The sequence below is a fragment of the Oncorhynchus mykiss genome, chromosome 10 (assembly GCF_013265735.2).
Source record: "Oncorhynchus mykiss isolate Arlee chromosome 10, USDA_OmykA_1.1, whole genome shotgun sequence".
In the NCBI taxonomy this organism is placed as follows: domain Eukaryota; kingdom Metazoa; phylum Chordata; class Actinopteri; order Salmoniformes; family Salmonidae; genus Oncorhynchus; species Oncorhynchus mykiss.
This window is the reverse complement of record NC_048574.1, coordinates 32,638,223-32,655,606: the sequence shown is the minus strand read 5'-3', so window position 1 is coordinate 32,655,606 and position 17,384 is coordinate 32,638,223. Positions and strand designations below refer to the sequence as shown.

General features: G+C 41.3%; 1 protein-coding gene across 2 annotated transcripts in view; it reads right to left on the bottom strand.

The window, feature by feature from the left end:
* Window positions 1-16,037, bottom strand: part of LOC110533664 (UV radiation resistance-associated gene protein) — a 140,363-nt gene extending 124,326 nt beyond the window's left edge. The window contains exons 1-6 of one of the 2 annotated variants that reach the window (XM_021618096.2): window positions 15,140-16,037; window positions 8,638-8,755; window positions 7,892-7,926; window positions 4,405-4,566; window positions 4,156-4,230; window positions 3,962-4,047 (exon numbers count right to left, since the gene is read on the bottom strand). In XM_021618096.2, coding sequence (XP_021473771.2) covers window positions 3,962-4,047; window positions 4,156-4,230; window positions 4,405-4,566; window positions 7,892-7,926; window positions 8,638-8,755; window positions 15,140-15,226 — 563 coding nt within the window. In that variant the 5' untranslated portion in view covers window positions 15,227-16,037. The remainder of the gene's footprint in view (window positions 1-3,961; window positions 4,048-4,155; window positions 4,231-4,404; window positions 4,567-7,891; window positions 7,927-8,637; window positions 8,756-15,139) is intronic. The other variant, XM_021618097.2, reaches the window with a different exon arrangement.
* Between the last annotated feature and the right edge of the window lie 1,347 nt (window positions 16,038-17,384).

Below are 17,384 nucleotides of genomic sequence, written 5' to 3'. Positions count from 1 at the left end.
CACAGAGTTAGTGCATGCATCTTATTATGCGACTTCTTAAGCACATTTTTACTCCTGAACTTACTTAGGTTTGTCATAACAAAGAGGTTGAATACTTATTGACTCAAGACATTTCAGCTTTTCATTTTTGTATTAATTTGTAAACATTGAAATATAATTCTACTTTGACATTATGGAGTATTGTGTGCAGGCATTTAATATATTTAAAATGCAGGTTGCAACAACAAAATGTGGAAAAAGTCAACGGGTGTGAATACTTTCTGAAGGCACTGTATAGGGAGGCCAGTGAGAGAAATAATCTGAGAATACAGGGAAAGAACAACATGTGGCATTGATAGAGTAGAAAAATATTCCTCTGACATAAATCTGTGTTAAGAGCCTTGAATTCTGTGGCTCATCTGTTCAATGAAAGATATGTAGGGCCTAAATTTCCACCCAGGGCACTTGTGCCTAATGTTGAAAAACACATTACCAGGACAAAAAAGAAAAATAGGCGTCAAACCATGATAAACTGAAGGCAACCTGATAGTCTGCTGACAGACAGAGCTCCAAACAGACTGCTGGATACATATAGCCCCTCTCATCTCCTCATTTCGCTTCCACAGTCTGTCAACATCCCAACGCTACTCAGTCATCTGAACACCATCCAAACCTACTTCTGATCCAATCAGATCACCCTATACCCCAAGGCCCTATACCCCTGTGTAGTCTACACCAAGAGGGAGAGTAAGTAGAAGTTACCCCTAATATAACCACAGAGTAAGAGCGAGGGGAGAGTGAAGGAGGGAAGGGAAGCTGGCAGAGTGAAGATGTAGGAGCCAAATGGCTCATGAGAAAGTTTCAGAGACATTGATTGTTAAGTTAACTAAATAGTACCACAGAAGGCAGGGGGAGTGATAGATTATTATTTTGCCATGCTGGTGAGAAAACATGTTGCAGTTTTAAAGCACATTTCCTGCAATTCTACATACTCTGCCATGGAGCTGAGAGAACATGTTGCAGTTTTATAGATAATTAACTGCAATTCTATGCATTTTGCCATGGCTAATGTTGTGTTATTTTACACAAACATAATAGTAAAATCCGTACTGCTAAATGCATTATTAGGGGAATTTTCAATTCTCACTGACTGTCTTAGCTAGCTTTTATTTGGGTGATTGTTAGTTCTCAAAGATACATTTTCTAATAATATGTCATTATCTTTTCTACATACTTTCTGTATTTTGTTACTTAAGTTTACACTGAAAATGTTTTTCCATTATGAATAAATAAATAAAACATTTTATTTATTTTTTTAAACACTGTTTGGAGATAGGTGTCCCGAAGAAACGCTTAGGTAGCCCGCCTAAGGTTTTCAATGGCAGAACAATCCCTGCCCTGTATCAGCGGTTCCAGGAGCATCTTGGCCGTTCTACCTGGTTCTTCCCTCCTTATGCCCCACAGGTCCTTGTGAATATTTTGGCTGTTCTTCCTGGCTCCCCCCTCCTCAGTCTGCCTGCCCATCCAAACATGTCGTGTTCCCACACAAAAACACGACGTGGTATAGGAGGCTTATGGGTGCCGTCAAACCAGGGTCTAGTCGACAGTGGCAAATTTACATCGTCAATCAAGTGTTCTTGTAGAGGAAATCACAGCAATTCCTGTGATAGCCAGGCAGTGAGCAGCACTTACACTGAGGCAAAATGGAGGAGTCTGTTTAAGCTACAAAATATTATGACCTCATCAAAGAAAGATAAGACTCTCAAGCCTCATTAGAAGTGTAGACAAGATCAGGCATTAAATCCGACTGGGGAAAAATAACAATGTTCTTTTTTTACACAAAAGATCATACAAATTATTGCCTGATGATCTTCTGAACTTCCCAATACCTTTCTGATGCATTTCAGCCACTTCAAACCATACTTCCCTTGGCTTGAAATACTGTCAAAAGTACTGTCCGGCTCATTTGGAACAGGCTGTCATAGCCCTAATTAAAAAAGGAAACAATGACCATGGATTACATCATATTTCTTACATGGTGGGGTCACAAAAACGTTTTGATATCAAAATGGGGTCGCAGGACAAAAAATGTTTGGGAACCCCTGACCTTGGTCATGTTGGAGTCAATGAGCCCCATCACATCAGCCTCTATAAGCCCGGCCCCAGGCCAGCAGAGGATCCTCAGCCTCAGGCCCAGGAAGGAGAGGGAGGGAGTCAATGGAGCTGCTTTAAATTCCTCAGAACCCCACCGGGATAGAGAGATGGAGAGAGCAGGACTCGACAGCACTGAGCAGAGCCCATAGGAAATAGATCACTCACGCAACTTGGAGGACATTTTCTCTTCAAAAGTAAGGCGAAGACACAGAACAGGCATCAGCCAGAGGAAGCCCTTAGGGCTGGAGGAATCTCCACCCCAAAACTGTACAGCTCACCTCAAGCTGGGGTGAGGAGTGATGCATAACACTAGGAATGTTTATATTTTATTATTGAATTCAACAGAAAGAGTAAAGACTTGAGGAAGATACTTATGATGAATGCTGCCTAACTATACAAAATTGTGATTAATTAACAGTTCAAAACATTGTGCCCCCCTGTACATTGCAGTCTAAAAGGGTCATAAAATGTAGCTTGAGCCAACTTCTAATTAACTGTGGTGTTCCCCAAGGCAAGCTCTGCGCAAACCCTGTAGGTAGTGTTAACATTACGCCACATTCAAATATAGGACAACAGAGCTGTGGTTTGTCAACATGGAGCAAACCGCACTTGGAAACATGCCTCCCTGCTGAATTGCCAATGGTTTTAGAAAATGATCATTTGCTGCCCTCTTGTGGAATAAAGAGCTATGAAAGACCATTAATCACTAATATGTAAGGGTGTCCACCCAAAAACGTACAGCATCTTTGGTCCATTGGGTAAAATAATATATAATTGTGTAGATAATCATCTAATAAAACCTATGGTCCAAACGTAATGTCTCTATCATAATCTGTTCAAAAGCTAATGGAGTTTCTACCCTGGTAAAATGGCCAAAATAAGGGTGAATAATTCAATGGAGGCCAGAGGGGAAAAAAGTGATCAGTAATCAGATAAATAATAATATTGCGTCAGCTAGACTGGCTGCTGTGCAAGAACTGTGGCTAACTGACAGGCTCACCGTTGAACTCATCATCATTACTCTCGAATCCGGATGACATTGAACAATATAGGTGGTAGGATACATATCGATTTTGAGACAACATGTAGTATTTTCATATACGCTTTTCTTATTAACGCGAAATTCCTGTTACTTTTCGATTTCTCACAACAACAAAAAAATCTACAGAGCAATGAGCGTGACACAAGCATTTTCGTTGCTTATTATTGGTTACAAATCCACATTTTGTGATATAATGTTAATGATATGTTAGAGAAAGACCCCACTATACAATTCAGAACATTAATAATAATTAACATGAACAATAATAAAAAGTGAAATTTCATCACCAAAGCGAGTTTTCACCCATCCTGATAATTCAAATGGAATTCTCCATCTGTTACATTGTTAGACATTGCCAACGATGAGAGTGCCTTTATTTGACTAACTTGATTAAAGCCTTCCATATGCATTTCCTGTTATGTCCAAGAAAACACACTACAGACTGGATTTTTGGCAGCTCTCAGTGACTTGGGAGAAAAAAAAACTGCCTCCATGATTACAAAGGCATTTGAGGCAGTTTCCTGGCGCCATCTTATGGACAACGTGGGGAATGTATACAGTGACAAAAAAGTATGTGACGTATACAGTAGTAGAGAATGTTCCCCACAAGTATATTTAGCATTTCCAAATCTTCTCTGGCAGCTAAAGGAAGGTGCTCCTGGTAATGAGAAGGGCAGCCAAAGAAAGTACTAGCCAAGAGGCTAACGGGACATATTGTCATTTGGAAGATACTAACTGTCCAGTGTCTTATGTGTGGGAATGTTTGGCGGGTGCAGTCCGTCTCACCTCAGCAGAGAGAAGACACTGTAGGAGTTCCTCACTGAACTCTGGTCCACCTGGAGTAAACTGTTCTTCTTCCTCTCAGAGTGGTCCTGAAATATGCACATTACAACAACAAACCAAATATGGAAAAACTCATTATACAACAGAATGTCTATAGTCTGTTAGGGACAGAATTTCTGGAACAAAGTCAGTAGTACCTTATGATCAAAGTCAGCTGCATAGTAGCCATCATTCAATCCAAATATGATCTCATTTGGATTCCTGGAGCGGATCTGTGAAGGAACAAAGCAGTGGTATTTAGTCTGTATTAAAACAAGAGAGGCTGTTATTGTCTATATGACTGCAGACTGTACTGTATTCTGATCAGAGGAAAGCATGCATGTATGCTGGTCAGAATACATCCCAAAGCAGCCTACATTATATGAGCGTATGTTGTTTCCACTGACCTGTTGCCCTGTGTATCTAAGCCCGTCCAGGTTGACCTTCCACTCTATGAGAAGTATGAACTGTTCCTCTCGGCCACCCCAGATCTTCACCACAAAGCAGGACACAGACGTGTCCAGGAGGTCCGGCAGCATGCCAAAATCCAGGCTCCGCCATGTTGGATTCTGTAAAAAACAGGACAAGAGAATTGATGAGACAGCTGAATGAATGATCCCACTGGGTTGCAAAGTTTTGATAAGTTCAACTAATATTGCGTCTTAAAACAACCAAGTGTTTCATTTGTTCCCGATTTTGTGACAGGTTGAGAGGCACGTTTGAACGATTCAAATGACAAATCATGTGTGTCAGTAGGGTGTGTGAAAGTGACTCGAGCACACAAAATGGTGCGGAACCAGGATGTTAATTTAACTGTAATGTAACTGTTGTCCCACTTACAAAAGTCTGACCAAATATTTACAAATCCAACTTCAATATCCCGAGGCGATTTGTCGTCACAAAGGCTTGGCTTGTCCAACAAAACACTATAGGTAACTAGGTTTCAGACTGATTTCTGAGCTACTCAAACCCAGCAGGCAAAACTGGTTGCAATGTTATTATGACGTCACATTTTGCCTGCTGGGAAGACAAGGTCCCTGGACTCCCTGACATTTGTCGATCTATCCTGTGTCATACACTACTGTACAAAGAAGCCCATTCCCACCATTCAAAGAGCCTACCCATCTGCCTTCCTGCAGAACGATATATAACTGATCATCTTAAACTGTTTGTAAAATGGAGGATTGACAAAGCCAGAAGTGGGGAGGGGGAGGAAAACGACAGAAATAAATGGGGGAAAGGCCTAGAGATGGGGGGGGGGGGGGTGGGTAGTGTACCGTGCGCAATGTTCCTCTACATAATAACAGGAAGAGCAGGCGGAAAGGAGCAGCCTCCTTTGACAGACGAGAGACCACAAAGGGGAAACAGACCAGAACACTAGAAAGCAAAGGTCACAAAGAGGAATGCTGATGTTTTTAAACACAAAAGCAGATTTCTGATCTCTGCCAGACATGATCATGAGCTTCATCTGCAGTGCATTATAGACTAGAGAGAGTAAAGGAAAGGTAGGCTTGGAAAATAGCTTAGGCCAGCTCATGACTCTGCATTTAGCCGGTTAGTAATGGTCTGCTATACTTGGCTGCATTCATCATAGACTGAATAGACTCCATGCAGAGATGGGAGCGAGTAGCAGCTGTTGTTGCACATAGGGTGTATGACCAAATCTAACAGTCGGTGAGGACAATCGTTTCCCCGCTAATGAGGAAACCAAAAATATGGAAACTACCAACTGAAGTTGCGTTAATAGCACTATAGTTGAGAACACCATCAGTAGTATCTGATTTTACTGAATGACATCTTTCAGAACACAATGACAGCCCTGCTATGAACACGTTTACAGGGAGAAAGAGAACAATGGAAGCTTGTGGTCATATTTCATTGATGTTGATGTAAGCCTATTTGTTTCACCTTCTCTCATACAGTGTGTTGCTACAAGGCTGCTTCCCACCTTCCTGTTTGTTTATATGACTGGGGGACAACACAAAGAAAGAGATTAGTGCATGCTATTAGTGCAGTGACATTGACTGTTTCCTGTTGTCTTGGTCTTGTTACACACACGCATCCTATTACAGCTGTCAATGAGAGACCGAACAGTAAACCCCATGTGCTGTGCCCTCTGTGAAGCTGAGGAGACAGGAAGAGAGCTCCACAATCCTGGTGTGGCTGATTTTTGCAACATCAATACATCCAACCAAACAAACAAGTATTATGGACACTTGTCTGTTCAAAGCGGATCAATCAAAACCTCCCTTTCTGTCAGGTTACTTTAAGTAACATCAACAGTTGATGTTTTGACGGAGAGAAAGTGAAAGATAGGCTACTTGACTTGATTCTGTTAGAAACAAACACCAAGGCAGCTGGCCTGAGTCCATGTGTTGACTGTCAGGCACTACTCCTCCACAATTCGGCAGTGGAGGAAGTATGCCCTCTTTCCACACAGCAGCACTGGAGAAAGTGACCACTGTATACACTTCCGCATGCACCACACACACACACGTTGTGAGCGCGCAGAAGCTAGGACAGGGGTAGGCCCAGCGCTTAAAATCGAGCCGGACACCGTCGGAACAGAACCCGGCACCTCTCCGTTTTGAACTGTTTCATTCAGGAACCTACTTGGCCGGATCCGGTACCTCTACGTAAAAAAGAAATAAATAAAGTCATTGGAACAACAAATAAATTCCTGCAAAGTTATAAAAATCTGACTGTAGTTTTGACACAGCCAGATCAACAGTCGGGGCAATAGCATCATCCGCATATAGTGGAAGTTGACCATTTTTAACAGATTGACCAATGATATTTATATAAATAGTGAAGAGAAGTCCCAAAATCGACCCGTGGTACACCTTTATGTACTTCAAGAAATTGGACTTAATGATAGCCTGAGTTCTGTCACTAAGATACCATGAACAGGCGTTCGAGATCAGGCCTTCAATAAAATAGCATGATCAACCGTGTCAAAAGCTTTTGACAGGTCCACAAACAAAACATTTCATTTTAGTGTCTAAAGCATTGACAAGAACATTGTTAACTAAAGTGGTTGCTGTAATAGTGCTGTGCCCAGGCCTGAACCCTGACTGGTTTGCATTCAAAATACATTTCCCAGATAAAAAAAAACTGCAAAATTTTACATTTACCAAAGGTTGAACAACCTTTGCTAGACAAGGAAGCTTTGAAATGGGCGCAGTAATTATTACTCTGTCTAAATAGGCCTATTGAGTGAACATTGTTTTACAAAGTAAAACAAGAGAGACAGGCTTTGGCACAAGAGTATCGGCCATTGCTGGCTAGTGAGCTGCGCATCATTGGGTGAGTCAGTGAAAGTGGAAAGCTTTTCTAGGACTATAATTTACTGATCGTTTTTTTTATTGATCTCAGATTCTCAGTTCGGCAATGTCAAAGTAGCCTGTCATTTCAATCATTTGTGTGTTATTAAAAAAGATTATGCTGAAGCCTCCAGTCATAAAATGACATAGAATTGCATGAAATGTGTTTATAAAAAGACCCAAGTACAAAAAAAATGCTACTTCTGTAAGCGCCTCTACTCTAATACTCTATGCCACTAGATAAATGTGATGATATGCATGCCCTGCTTAATTATGAAGGTGACTTCTATTTTTTTGTCCATTCCAGTACCTCAGAGCACCCCAGGTCACTTTTTGTTATGGCACCTCCCAATTTACAAGCACTGGGTAGGCCTAGGACTTGTTTCAATTCATGAGGCTTCGGAATATAACTAGGCCTATAACCGGTAGTGTGCCTCCACAGATGTGAGCAGACAAAGCATACGACATAATTGATTATGACATTCCATAGCTGGTGCTACGGTCAATTTTTGTGAGGCCAGGAGGCCCTGGCCAACACGTGTTTGTTCTTTTTTCAAACAACGACACTCACCAATGAATCTCGGATGACCTCACTCTTGTAAAAGTCTGCAAGGGAAGGAGAAAAGCCAGGTTAGATTTACTTGAAAGCTTTCTCAAGCAGAGAATGAATAAACACACAAAAGCTCAAACAACACTTGTGAGGATGCAACTCCTTTCAGGACAACAATGATGGGAGGAGTCCTATTAAAGGGTTTGCACAGCAAACGTTTTTAGGATTACCTGACAACAGTAAGCCGTGAGGTTTAGCCTTGATCTGGGTCATTGTTGGTCATTGACTTATAATGAAATGATTTGTCCTTAAAATAAAAAGTGAAAGACCACATTTACTGTAGCATCAGCGTCCCCTAACAAACCAAACCCTTGTGCATTTAACCACACAGCGTAATGGGACTCTGACATTTCTCCCACTTATGAGAGTAATGCAGTCCACCTTAACGCTGAACATTTAGACCTAAAGGGGGCTCTGGCACCAAGGGCCGAAGTCTAACGTGAGATGTCCGCATGGTAACGTGGCTTTTGGGTAAATCATGCAATCATGTCAATGGAAGAGTTGCTAAAAAACTTTAGTTATGTGCACAGAACTAGTTTGGATTCAGGCCCAAAGACATGTTAAGTCTATTTGTACTGTGGACTGGGCTCAGTAGTATGAAAGGTGTATTAGTGCAGTAGCCTAGTACACTGTCTTACAGAGACAGCGTGCTGTATAGTAGTGCAGTATAGTAGTACTGTACAGTAGTACTGTACAGTAGTACTGACCTCTGGATATCCGGTCCTCTAAGCAGAGATGAAGTGTAAAATATGTGTCCAGTAGTGGAGAGCCATTCTTGTTGACAATGTTGCGGGCTGCAATGCTTCTGAGATGACGTAACCGCCTCTGTCAGGGAGAGAGACGCAGACGGTGAGATAGTCAGGAAAAAAGAGAGGAGAAATAGAAGAGATATAGAGGCAGAGCTGGAGAGTCAGGGATATCGAGCAGGAGAGAGAACATTTTAAATGGTCTGCCCAAAACAATGGGGGACTGTCAGGCAGTTTGAAAGCCTAATGTGTCCGTTTCAATGCCTTTACAATTGTATTAACACCTTCAAGAGTCTCATCTTGTTACACAATCCAAATTGATGCATATCAATTTATGAAACTGTTACCAATGAACTGGCCTAATTCACACAGGATAAAAACATACAGTAGCAGCCAACCAGAATACACAATGTCATATAGCAAAGTCATTACTGTTCATCAGGGGTCCCCAATAACACTCAGCCGTGGGCTTATTTTTCCTTGAGCGGATGGTTGGTAGTTATAAATCATTTGTACTTGACACATTGACCACAAGAATCCCAAAGAGATATAGTATTTGACCAAAACAGAATAATTTCAAACCTTGATTACATTGGGATACGATCGCATATACTGTATTTATGCATGGGAATACTTGGGAACAGACTTACTAAATTAGAATCAATTTGAGCTGATTTCCTCATGATTTTACAGTCGTATGCCTCATGAAGCTGGTTGAGAGAATGCCAAGAGTGTGCAAAGCTGTCATCAAGGCAAAGGGTGGCTACTTCGAAGAATCTCAAATATATTTAGATTTTAACACTTTGTTGGTTACTACATGATTCCATGTGTTATTTCATAGTTTTGATTATTCTACAAAGTAGAAAATAGTAAAAATAAAGAAATCCCCTGGAATGAGTAGGTGTCTCCAAACTTTTGACCGGTACTGTATGTATGTATGTATGTATGTATGTATGTATGTATGTATATTACACTACCGTTCAAAAGTTTGGAGTCACTTAGAAGTGTCCTTGTTTTTGAAAGAAAAGCTTTTTTTTTTTTTTTTGTCCATTAAAATAACAGCAAATTGATCAGAAATACAATATCTACAGTGGGGCAAAAAAGTATTTAGTCAGCCACCAATTGTGCAAGTTCTCCCAATTAAAAAGAGGAGGCCTGTAATTTTCATCATAGGTACATTTCAACTATGACAAACAAAATGAGAAAAAAAATTCCAGAAAAATCACATTGTAGGATTTTTAATGAATTTATTTGCAAATTATGGTATACGTATTTGGTCACCTACAAACAAGCAAGATTTCTGGCTCTCACAGACCTGTAACTTCTTCTTTAAGAGGCTCCTCTGTCCTCCACTCATTACCTGTATTAATGGCACCTGTTTGAACTTGTTATCAGTATAAAAGACACCTGTCCACAACCTCAAACAGTCACACTCCAAACTCCACTATGGCCAAGACCAAAGAGCTGTCAAAGGACACCAGAAACAAAATTGTAGACCTGCACCAGGCTGGGAAGACTGAATCTGCAATAGGTAAGCAGCTTGGTTTGAAGAAATCAACTGTGGGAGCAATTACTGGGAAATGGAAGACATACAAGACCACTGATAATCTCCCTCGATCTGGGGCTCCACGCAAGATCTCACCCCGTGGGATCAAAATGATCACAAGAACGGTGAGCAAAAATCCCAGAACCACACGGGGGGACCTAGTGAATGACCTGCAGAGAGCTGGGACCAAAGTAACAAAGCCTACCATCAGTAACACACTACGCCGCCAGGGACTCAAATCCTGCAGTGCCAGACGTGTCCCCCTGCTTAAGCCAGTACATGTCCAGGCCCGTCTGAAGTTTGCTAGAGAGCATTTGGATGATCCAGAAGAAGATTGGGAGAATGTCATATGGTCAGATCAAACCAAAATATAACTTTTTGGTAAAAACTCAACTCGTCGTGTTTGGAGGACAAAGAATACTGAGTTGCATCCAAAGAACACCATACCTACTGTGAAGCATGGGGGTGGAAACATCATACTTGGGGCTGTTGTTCTGCAAAGGGACCAGTACGACTGATCCGTGTAAAGGAAAGAATGAATGGGGCCATGTATCGTGAGATTTTGAGTGAAAACCTCCTTCCATCAGCAAGGGCATTGAAGATGAAACGTGGCTGGGTCTTTCAGCATGACAATGATCCCAAACACACCGCCCGGGCAACGAAGGAGTGGCTTCGTAAGAAGCATTTCAAGGTCCTGGAGTGGCCTAGCCAGTCTCCAGATCTCAACCCCATAGAACATCTTTGGAGAGAGTTGAAAGTCCGTGTTGCCCGGCAACAGCCCCAAAACATCACTGCTCTAGAGGAGATCTGCATGGAGGAATGGGCCAAAATACCAGCAACAGTGTGTGAAAACCTTGTGAAGACTTACAGAAAATGGTTGACCTCTGTCATTGCCAACAAAGGGTATATAACAAAGTATTGAGATAAACTTTTGTTATTGACCAAATACTTATTTTCCACCATAATTTGCAAATATGTGATTTTCTGGATTTTTTTTTCACATTTTATCTGTCATAGTTGAAGTGTACCTATGATGAAAATTACAGGCCTCATCTTTTTAAATGGGAGAATTTGCACAATTGGTGGCTGACTAAATACTTTTTTGCCTTACTGTATATAGGTGTCAGAGGCCCATTATCAGCAACCATCACTCCTGTGTTCCAATGGCATGTCATATTAGCTAATCCAAGTTTATAATTTAAAAAAAGGCTAACTGATCATTAGAAAACCCTTTTGCAAATATGTTAGCACAGCTGAAACCTGTTGTTCTGATTAAAGAAGCACTAAAACTGGCCTTCTTTAGACTAGCTGAGTATCTGGAGCATCAGTATTTGTGGGTTTGATTACAGGCTCAAAATGGCCATAAACAAATATTTTTTTATGAAACTCATCAGTCTATTCTTGTTCTGAGAAATTAATCCCACTATCCCATGTGAGAAATTGCCAAGAAACTGAAGGTCTTGTACAACGCTGTGTACTACTCCCTTCACAGAACAATGCAAACTGGCACGAACCAGAATAGTAAGAGGAGTGTGAGGCCCCGGTGTACCACTGAGCAAGAGGACAAGTACATTAGAGTGTTTTAGTTTGAGAAAGATGCCTCACAAGTCCTCAAATGGCAGCTTCATTAAATAGTACACACAAAGCACCAGTCTCAACGTCAACAGTGAAGAGGCAACTCCAGGATGCTGGCCTTGTTGCAAAGAAAAAGCCATATCTCAGACTGGACAATAAAAATAAAAGATTAAGATGGGCAAAAGAACACAGGCCCTGGACAGAGGAACTCTTTAAAAAACAAGGACATTTTTAAGTGACCCCAAACTTTTTTTTGCTCTGAAAACTTGGGGGTGGGTGAATGTGTCCTGGCTATTGGGGAACCCTGCTGTACATCCTCAAGTTAAAAAATAAACTGTAATTTTAGAATATGGTGGGTCAGTTTGAGATAACTTAAAGTATCTGGTTAAACATTTACCCCCAAAAAATAAATTTTATGGAATGATTCACGTCCGGGAATAACTGACCACAGATGCAGACGAGAGTTCCATTTGAAACCAGAGTTCACGTTTTGACTTCACTGTGCGTTTCCATTACAAAAGCCTTGCATACACAAGAGAGTCACAGTTTAATCAACTAAAGCTCAAGCCAGCGTACCATTGATGCACAAAAACTCTTTGTACAGAACATCACCATGGTTGGATATCAGTAAAAAAAAAATCCATCCTTCAAAAACTGAGCATAAAATAAAAGGAAGCCGCTTGAAGAATAAGGCTCAGTTATGTCCAATCAAAAAAAGATAGGCTAACTGAACACCTTTTTTCCCCCACAGATGACTGAATCTCAAAAAAAAAAAAAATGGCTCCAAAGAAAAGACCTCATAATTGAGAGTGGTTAAGTCAAGAGAACGACCATGGGACATGACACGATACTCATAAAAAGAGGGGCCCCTCCGGGCAGCAGCATCAGAGAAGCAGCAGGACTTTATGTCAACGGCCGGCCTTCACCTGATCTGCATTCTTCAATCTCCAGCAACCCACACTGAGCTTCCACCACCACAGGCATTAGGGATAAATCGAAGTCATGGGATTCCCTAAAAGATTAAGGCCCTCGAAACAAAAACACAGCTTGTTCAGCAAAGGCTTTTTCCCCCCACAAAAATGTCAGAAGACGTTTCTCCGAATGAGCTAATTTGTAGCTATGAGAGCAAATAGGGTCTCCAGCAGAACATATAATCTACCTACTAGGCCAACTGGTGATCTTTAGCGCTGGGACAATGCCAGTACCCGAATATTTTTCCCATGGCAAAAATGAAAACACCAAGCAGACCAAACTCGTTGGTCCTTTAAAAAACCTGTTCTACGAAAAAAATATTGTGTACTTTAGCTTGGGACATAAATAAATGTGACTCTGGATGACAACGTAAGTTTGTTTCCACCATTCGGGCTGTTTTCCTAAAGAAGTTAGATCTTCTTTGTGTTTTTTTTCCTTGCCACGATACTAACGAGTGTTGTGATAGTGCTATTGTCCCGGCCATAGTCATCGTGCTGTGAAGGTAAATGGTTGAGTCCATCCAGGTGTATTTTTTTTGTACCTTTACTTAACTAGGCAAGTGTGTTTAGAACAAATTCTTATTTACAATGATGCCTACACCAGCCAAACCCGGACGACACTGAGCCAATTGTGCACCGCCCTATGGGCCTCCCAATCACGGCCGGTTGTGATACAGCCTGGATTCGAACCAGGGTGTCTGTAGTGACGCCTTTAGCACTGAGATGCAGTTCCTTAGACCTCTGTGCCACTCGGGAGCCAAAACTTAACAGTATTACTTCTGTCCCTCTCCTTGCACCAACCTGGGATCAAACCAGGGACCCTCTGAACACAATGACAACAGTCGCCCACGAAGCATCGTTACAATACGGGCTGTTTGACAGAGAACTGTAAATGTTCACAAATGTTGGTGTTACAGTTTCAGTGGCCTTTACTTTCAATGGTCCCATTTCATAGCAGTCAAAACAGACAATGTTTTTCTTCATGGATCATAAGTTCTTACTCTAAGGGACAGAACTTAACATGCAGGTCACGATCTAGCTCTGAACCTTTGCACAATGACCACATAATAGGTGTATCCTACTGTACTCCAAATGAAATAAAAACATGTTAGAATAGGGGCAGTTCCATGGTAACAGAGTGACACAGACTCAGATGTTTCACTTTAAAATGCATGTCAAACAAAAACCAATGATTGCAAAGTTAAACAAACCATATACGCACATTGACAACTTAATTTCCACAGAAGATTCTACAAAAACATATTTAGTTGATGAACAGTGCAGATGCAAAGTTTGGTAACAGAATGACGGTTTGTGCTGTTTGCGCAGTTATTCTGTTACCAAACTTTGCATCTGCAATGTTTTTACACTCCTCAAATTGTCCAGTGTTGGTGACCGAGTCGCCACTTGAGCCACTTCTTCTTGTACTGAGCCGTTATTTGTGGCCCGCCATGTTAGCTTGCACGATTCTTGACATTCTCCTTCGACCTCTCATCAACAAGCCATTTTTGCCCACAAAACTACCGCTGGCTGGATATGTTTTGTTTGTCACACCATTCTTGGTAAACCCTAGACAGCGTTGTGCGTTGAAAAGCCCAGGAGGCCGGCTGTTTCTGAGATACTAGAACTGGCACGCCTGGTACCGATGATCATACCACGTTCAAAGCCGCTTACGTCACTTGTTTTGCCCATCCTAACATTTAATCGAACAGTAACTGAATGCCTCGATGCCTGCTTTATGCCACATGACTCACGGTCTGTAGGAGCAAACCATTTTCATGAACGGGGTGGTGTACCTAATAAACTGGCCACTGAAAGACCACTTTTTGGTCATATCAAGTGCAAGGGCTTGCAGGTAAAGGTGCATTTTGAGAGCTGTAGATGTATAGCTGTGTCTGATGTGGTTTCAGTCCTATTAGGGCCAAGCTGGTTGCTGAGGACTTATTCATAATAACTTGTGCAAAGACCTTGGGCATCAGACTGAAGGGTCTGTCCTGTAACTAGTTCATAAGTCAGGTGACCAAATTACTGTAGTGGTGCCTCGGTATCAGGCCAGGTCTAACTAAACTGGCTATTTATCATCGTCTCTGTAGCTTGCAAACTAGATAGCTAACAATATCTTACGTTTGCACATGTATATTGTTATTAAATACAACTTTGTATGTAACGGACTAAGGATTAGAAGTTAGAGCTGTCTGGATACTCAAGAGAGCTGTAGAAGTCAGCTGAGCTAACGTTAGCTTGCTAGTTAGCTTAGCTCACTCTGCAGGCCTGTTGTATTAATCTTGCAGCTGACACACAGCAACGTAACAATACAGGACAATACGCATATAATCTACATAAACACCGAATTACGGGTGTTTGTCCTTACCTGCTGAGATGTGAGCTCAACGTGCAAGGCTCGAGAAGATGAAGCTCCAGAGTTGACAGGGTGATCCCGACCGGTGATGGAGTTCATTCTCCTAACGGCACCAGGGCGTTCGCTCCTTCATTCAACAAAACATCTCAGCCCTGCCACCGATCAAACCCAGATCCTGTACATCTAGATTTAACTTCTACGGCAGAAATGTATGCATCGGTGTAGCGAACGTTCGTAAGAAAACAGCACTCTTGAAGCTGTCAGTTAGCAAGCTATGTAGCTAGCTAGCTATGTGACATAAACAAAGTAGGACTTGCTCAGGTAGCTTTCGGTCTGTTAGAGGGCAGCACCAGTAGATCACTGATTGGTCCACGGCTGTGCCTGTCAAATGAAGGAGTTACTCTTCGTTCGATTTATTCATTGCTATTTGTCAAATATGTCTATCACAAAGAAAGGGGCGGAGAGACAAACCTCTAGAGCTGCAATATGAGGAAGTGGGTGTTTATGCATGGCGACCAATGATGTATCATTCGCTGATGGTGACAACAAATATTTTTGTAACTAAACCAAGATTGACCACAGTCCACATATCCAACGGGAACAACTGAGTCAGTGGGCAGACATCTAGCGAGATCCTATTGGCGCGATCTAGCATCATCTGCATATTTCCGTTAGGGGACGCCTGTGCGTTTGCAATAACTAAATTCGCCTCTGCACTCCTAAAAATTGCGATTTTCTAAAACTTTTTCAAAGGGCAAAGTCTACAAAACGTAGTCTACTCTTTTCATAACAGTTGTTAGTTTTGGGAACAAAAACTGTATTGAAATTAAATGTTTCATCGATGAGAAAATTTGCAAAATGTAGGCCAAATTCCATCTTGTTCCATCTTCTCCCACTGCCGGTCAGTGGCCTTCCTCCATGGTAGTGAGTGGAAATGCCAAGCGGATGCTTCACATTTATGCATCCGTGAAATATCTGTCTCATTGTTCTGTCTGTGGCGACAACGCACTCAACCAGAGATACTCTATATAATGACGAGATGGTCTTATATAACAATCAAATCAAATGTTATTAGTCACATGCTCCAAATACAACAGGTGTAGGTAGACCTTACTGTGAAATGCTTACTTTCAAGCCCCTAACCGACAGTGCAGTTTCAAGATATACAGATAAGAATAAGATATAAAAGTAACAAGTAATTAAAGAGGAGCAGTAAAAAAAAATATATATATATATATATATATACAGGGGGGTGCAGGTACAAAGTCAATGTGCGGAGGCACTGGTTAGTTGAGGTAGTATGTACATGTAGGTAGAGTTAATTAAAGTGACTATGCATCGATGACAACAGAGAGTGGCAGTGGTTTGGAGAGGGGGAGGGGGGGGCAATGTGAATAGTCTGGGTAGCCATTTAAGTAGATGTTCAGGAGTCGTATGGCTTGTGGGTAAAAGCTGTTTAGAAGCCTCTACAATGGTAGTAGTTGGTTGTGTTCAAGAGCATAAAATCCATGATGCATTGTGGGTAAATGTTGACTGACTGACTGATCTACAAATAATAATGAGTAGTTTTTTATGGTGCAAAATGATTTGTAGATCAGTTAGTCGGCAGTCGCCTGCAATGTTGAACAAGCTGGTTGTCACAAAGGTGGAAAGGCAAGCAGGGACAGGCGAGATCAGGTGGTAACATTCTGGCAGATCAAATCAAAATGTATTTGTCACATACACATGGTGTTAGCAGATGTTAATGCGAGTGTAGCAAAATGCTTGTAATAAGCATGTAAACAACAGAAATAACTGATATTAAATGTTTTCTCAAAGTTGCCTAGATGCCATATGCGTCCACTTATATCAGTACATTCGTACCAAACTAAACATTACTTAACTTCTATTCAATCAAATAAGCCTCACTTAGCAATCACATTTTTTGCTGACCAAATCCAACACTCTCACACCATACAAAAGAGTGGAGTGGAGTCTCTATTTACGCTCAGATTCGAAGATGCTTATTAACATCAAAGTAGATACAAGACTACAAATCTCTGCAACCTCCTGTACGTCACCTCTAGCTGGCACCTTTGCTAACAGGTACATTTAAAGTAATTTTGCCAATTTATTAATTACTATGTTTAGCTAGCATTAGATAGGTTAATCCGGAGATTCTTACCTTTGCCTCGATTTGGCAGTCTTGTCCAGATCAACATGGGATTTGTAGTTCTTTATGATAGCCACATTAGCAGTTCATTAGCATTTAATCTGT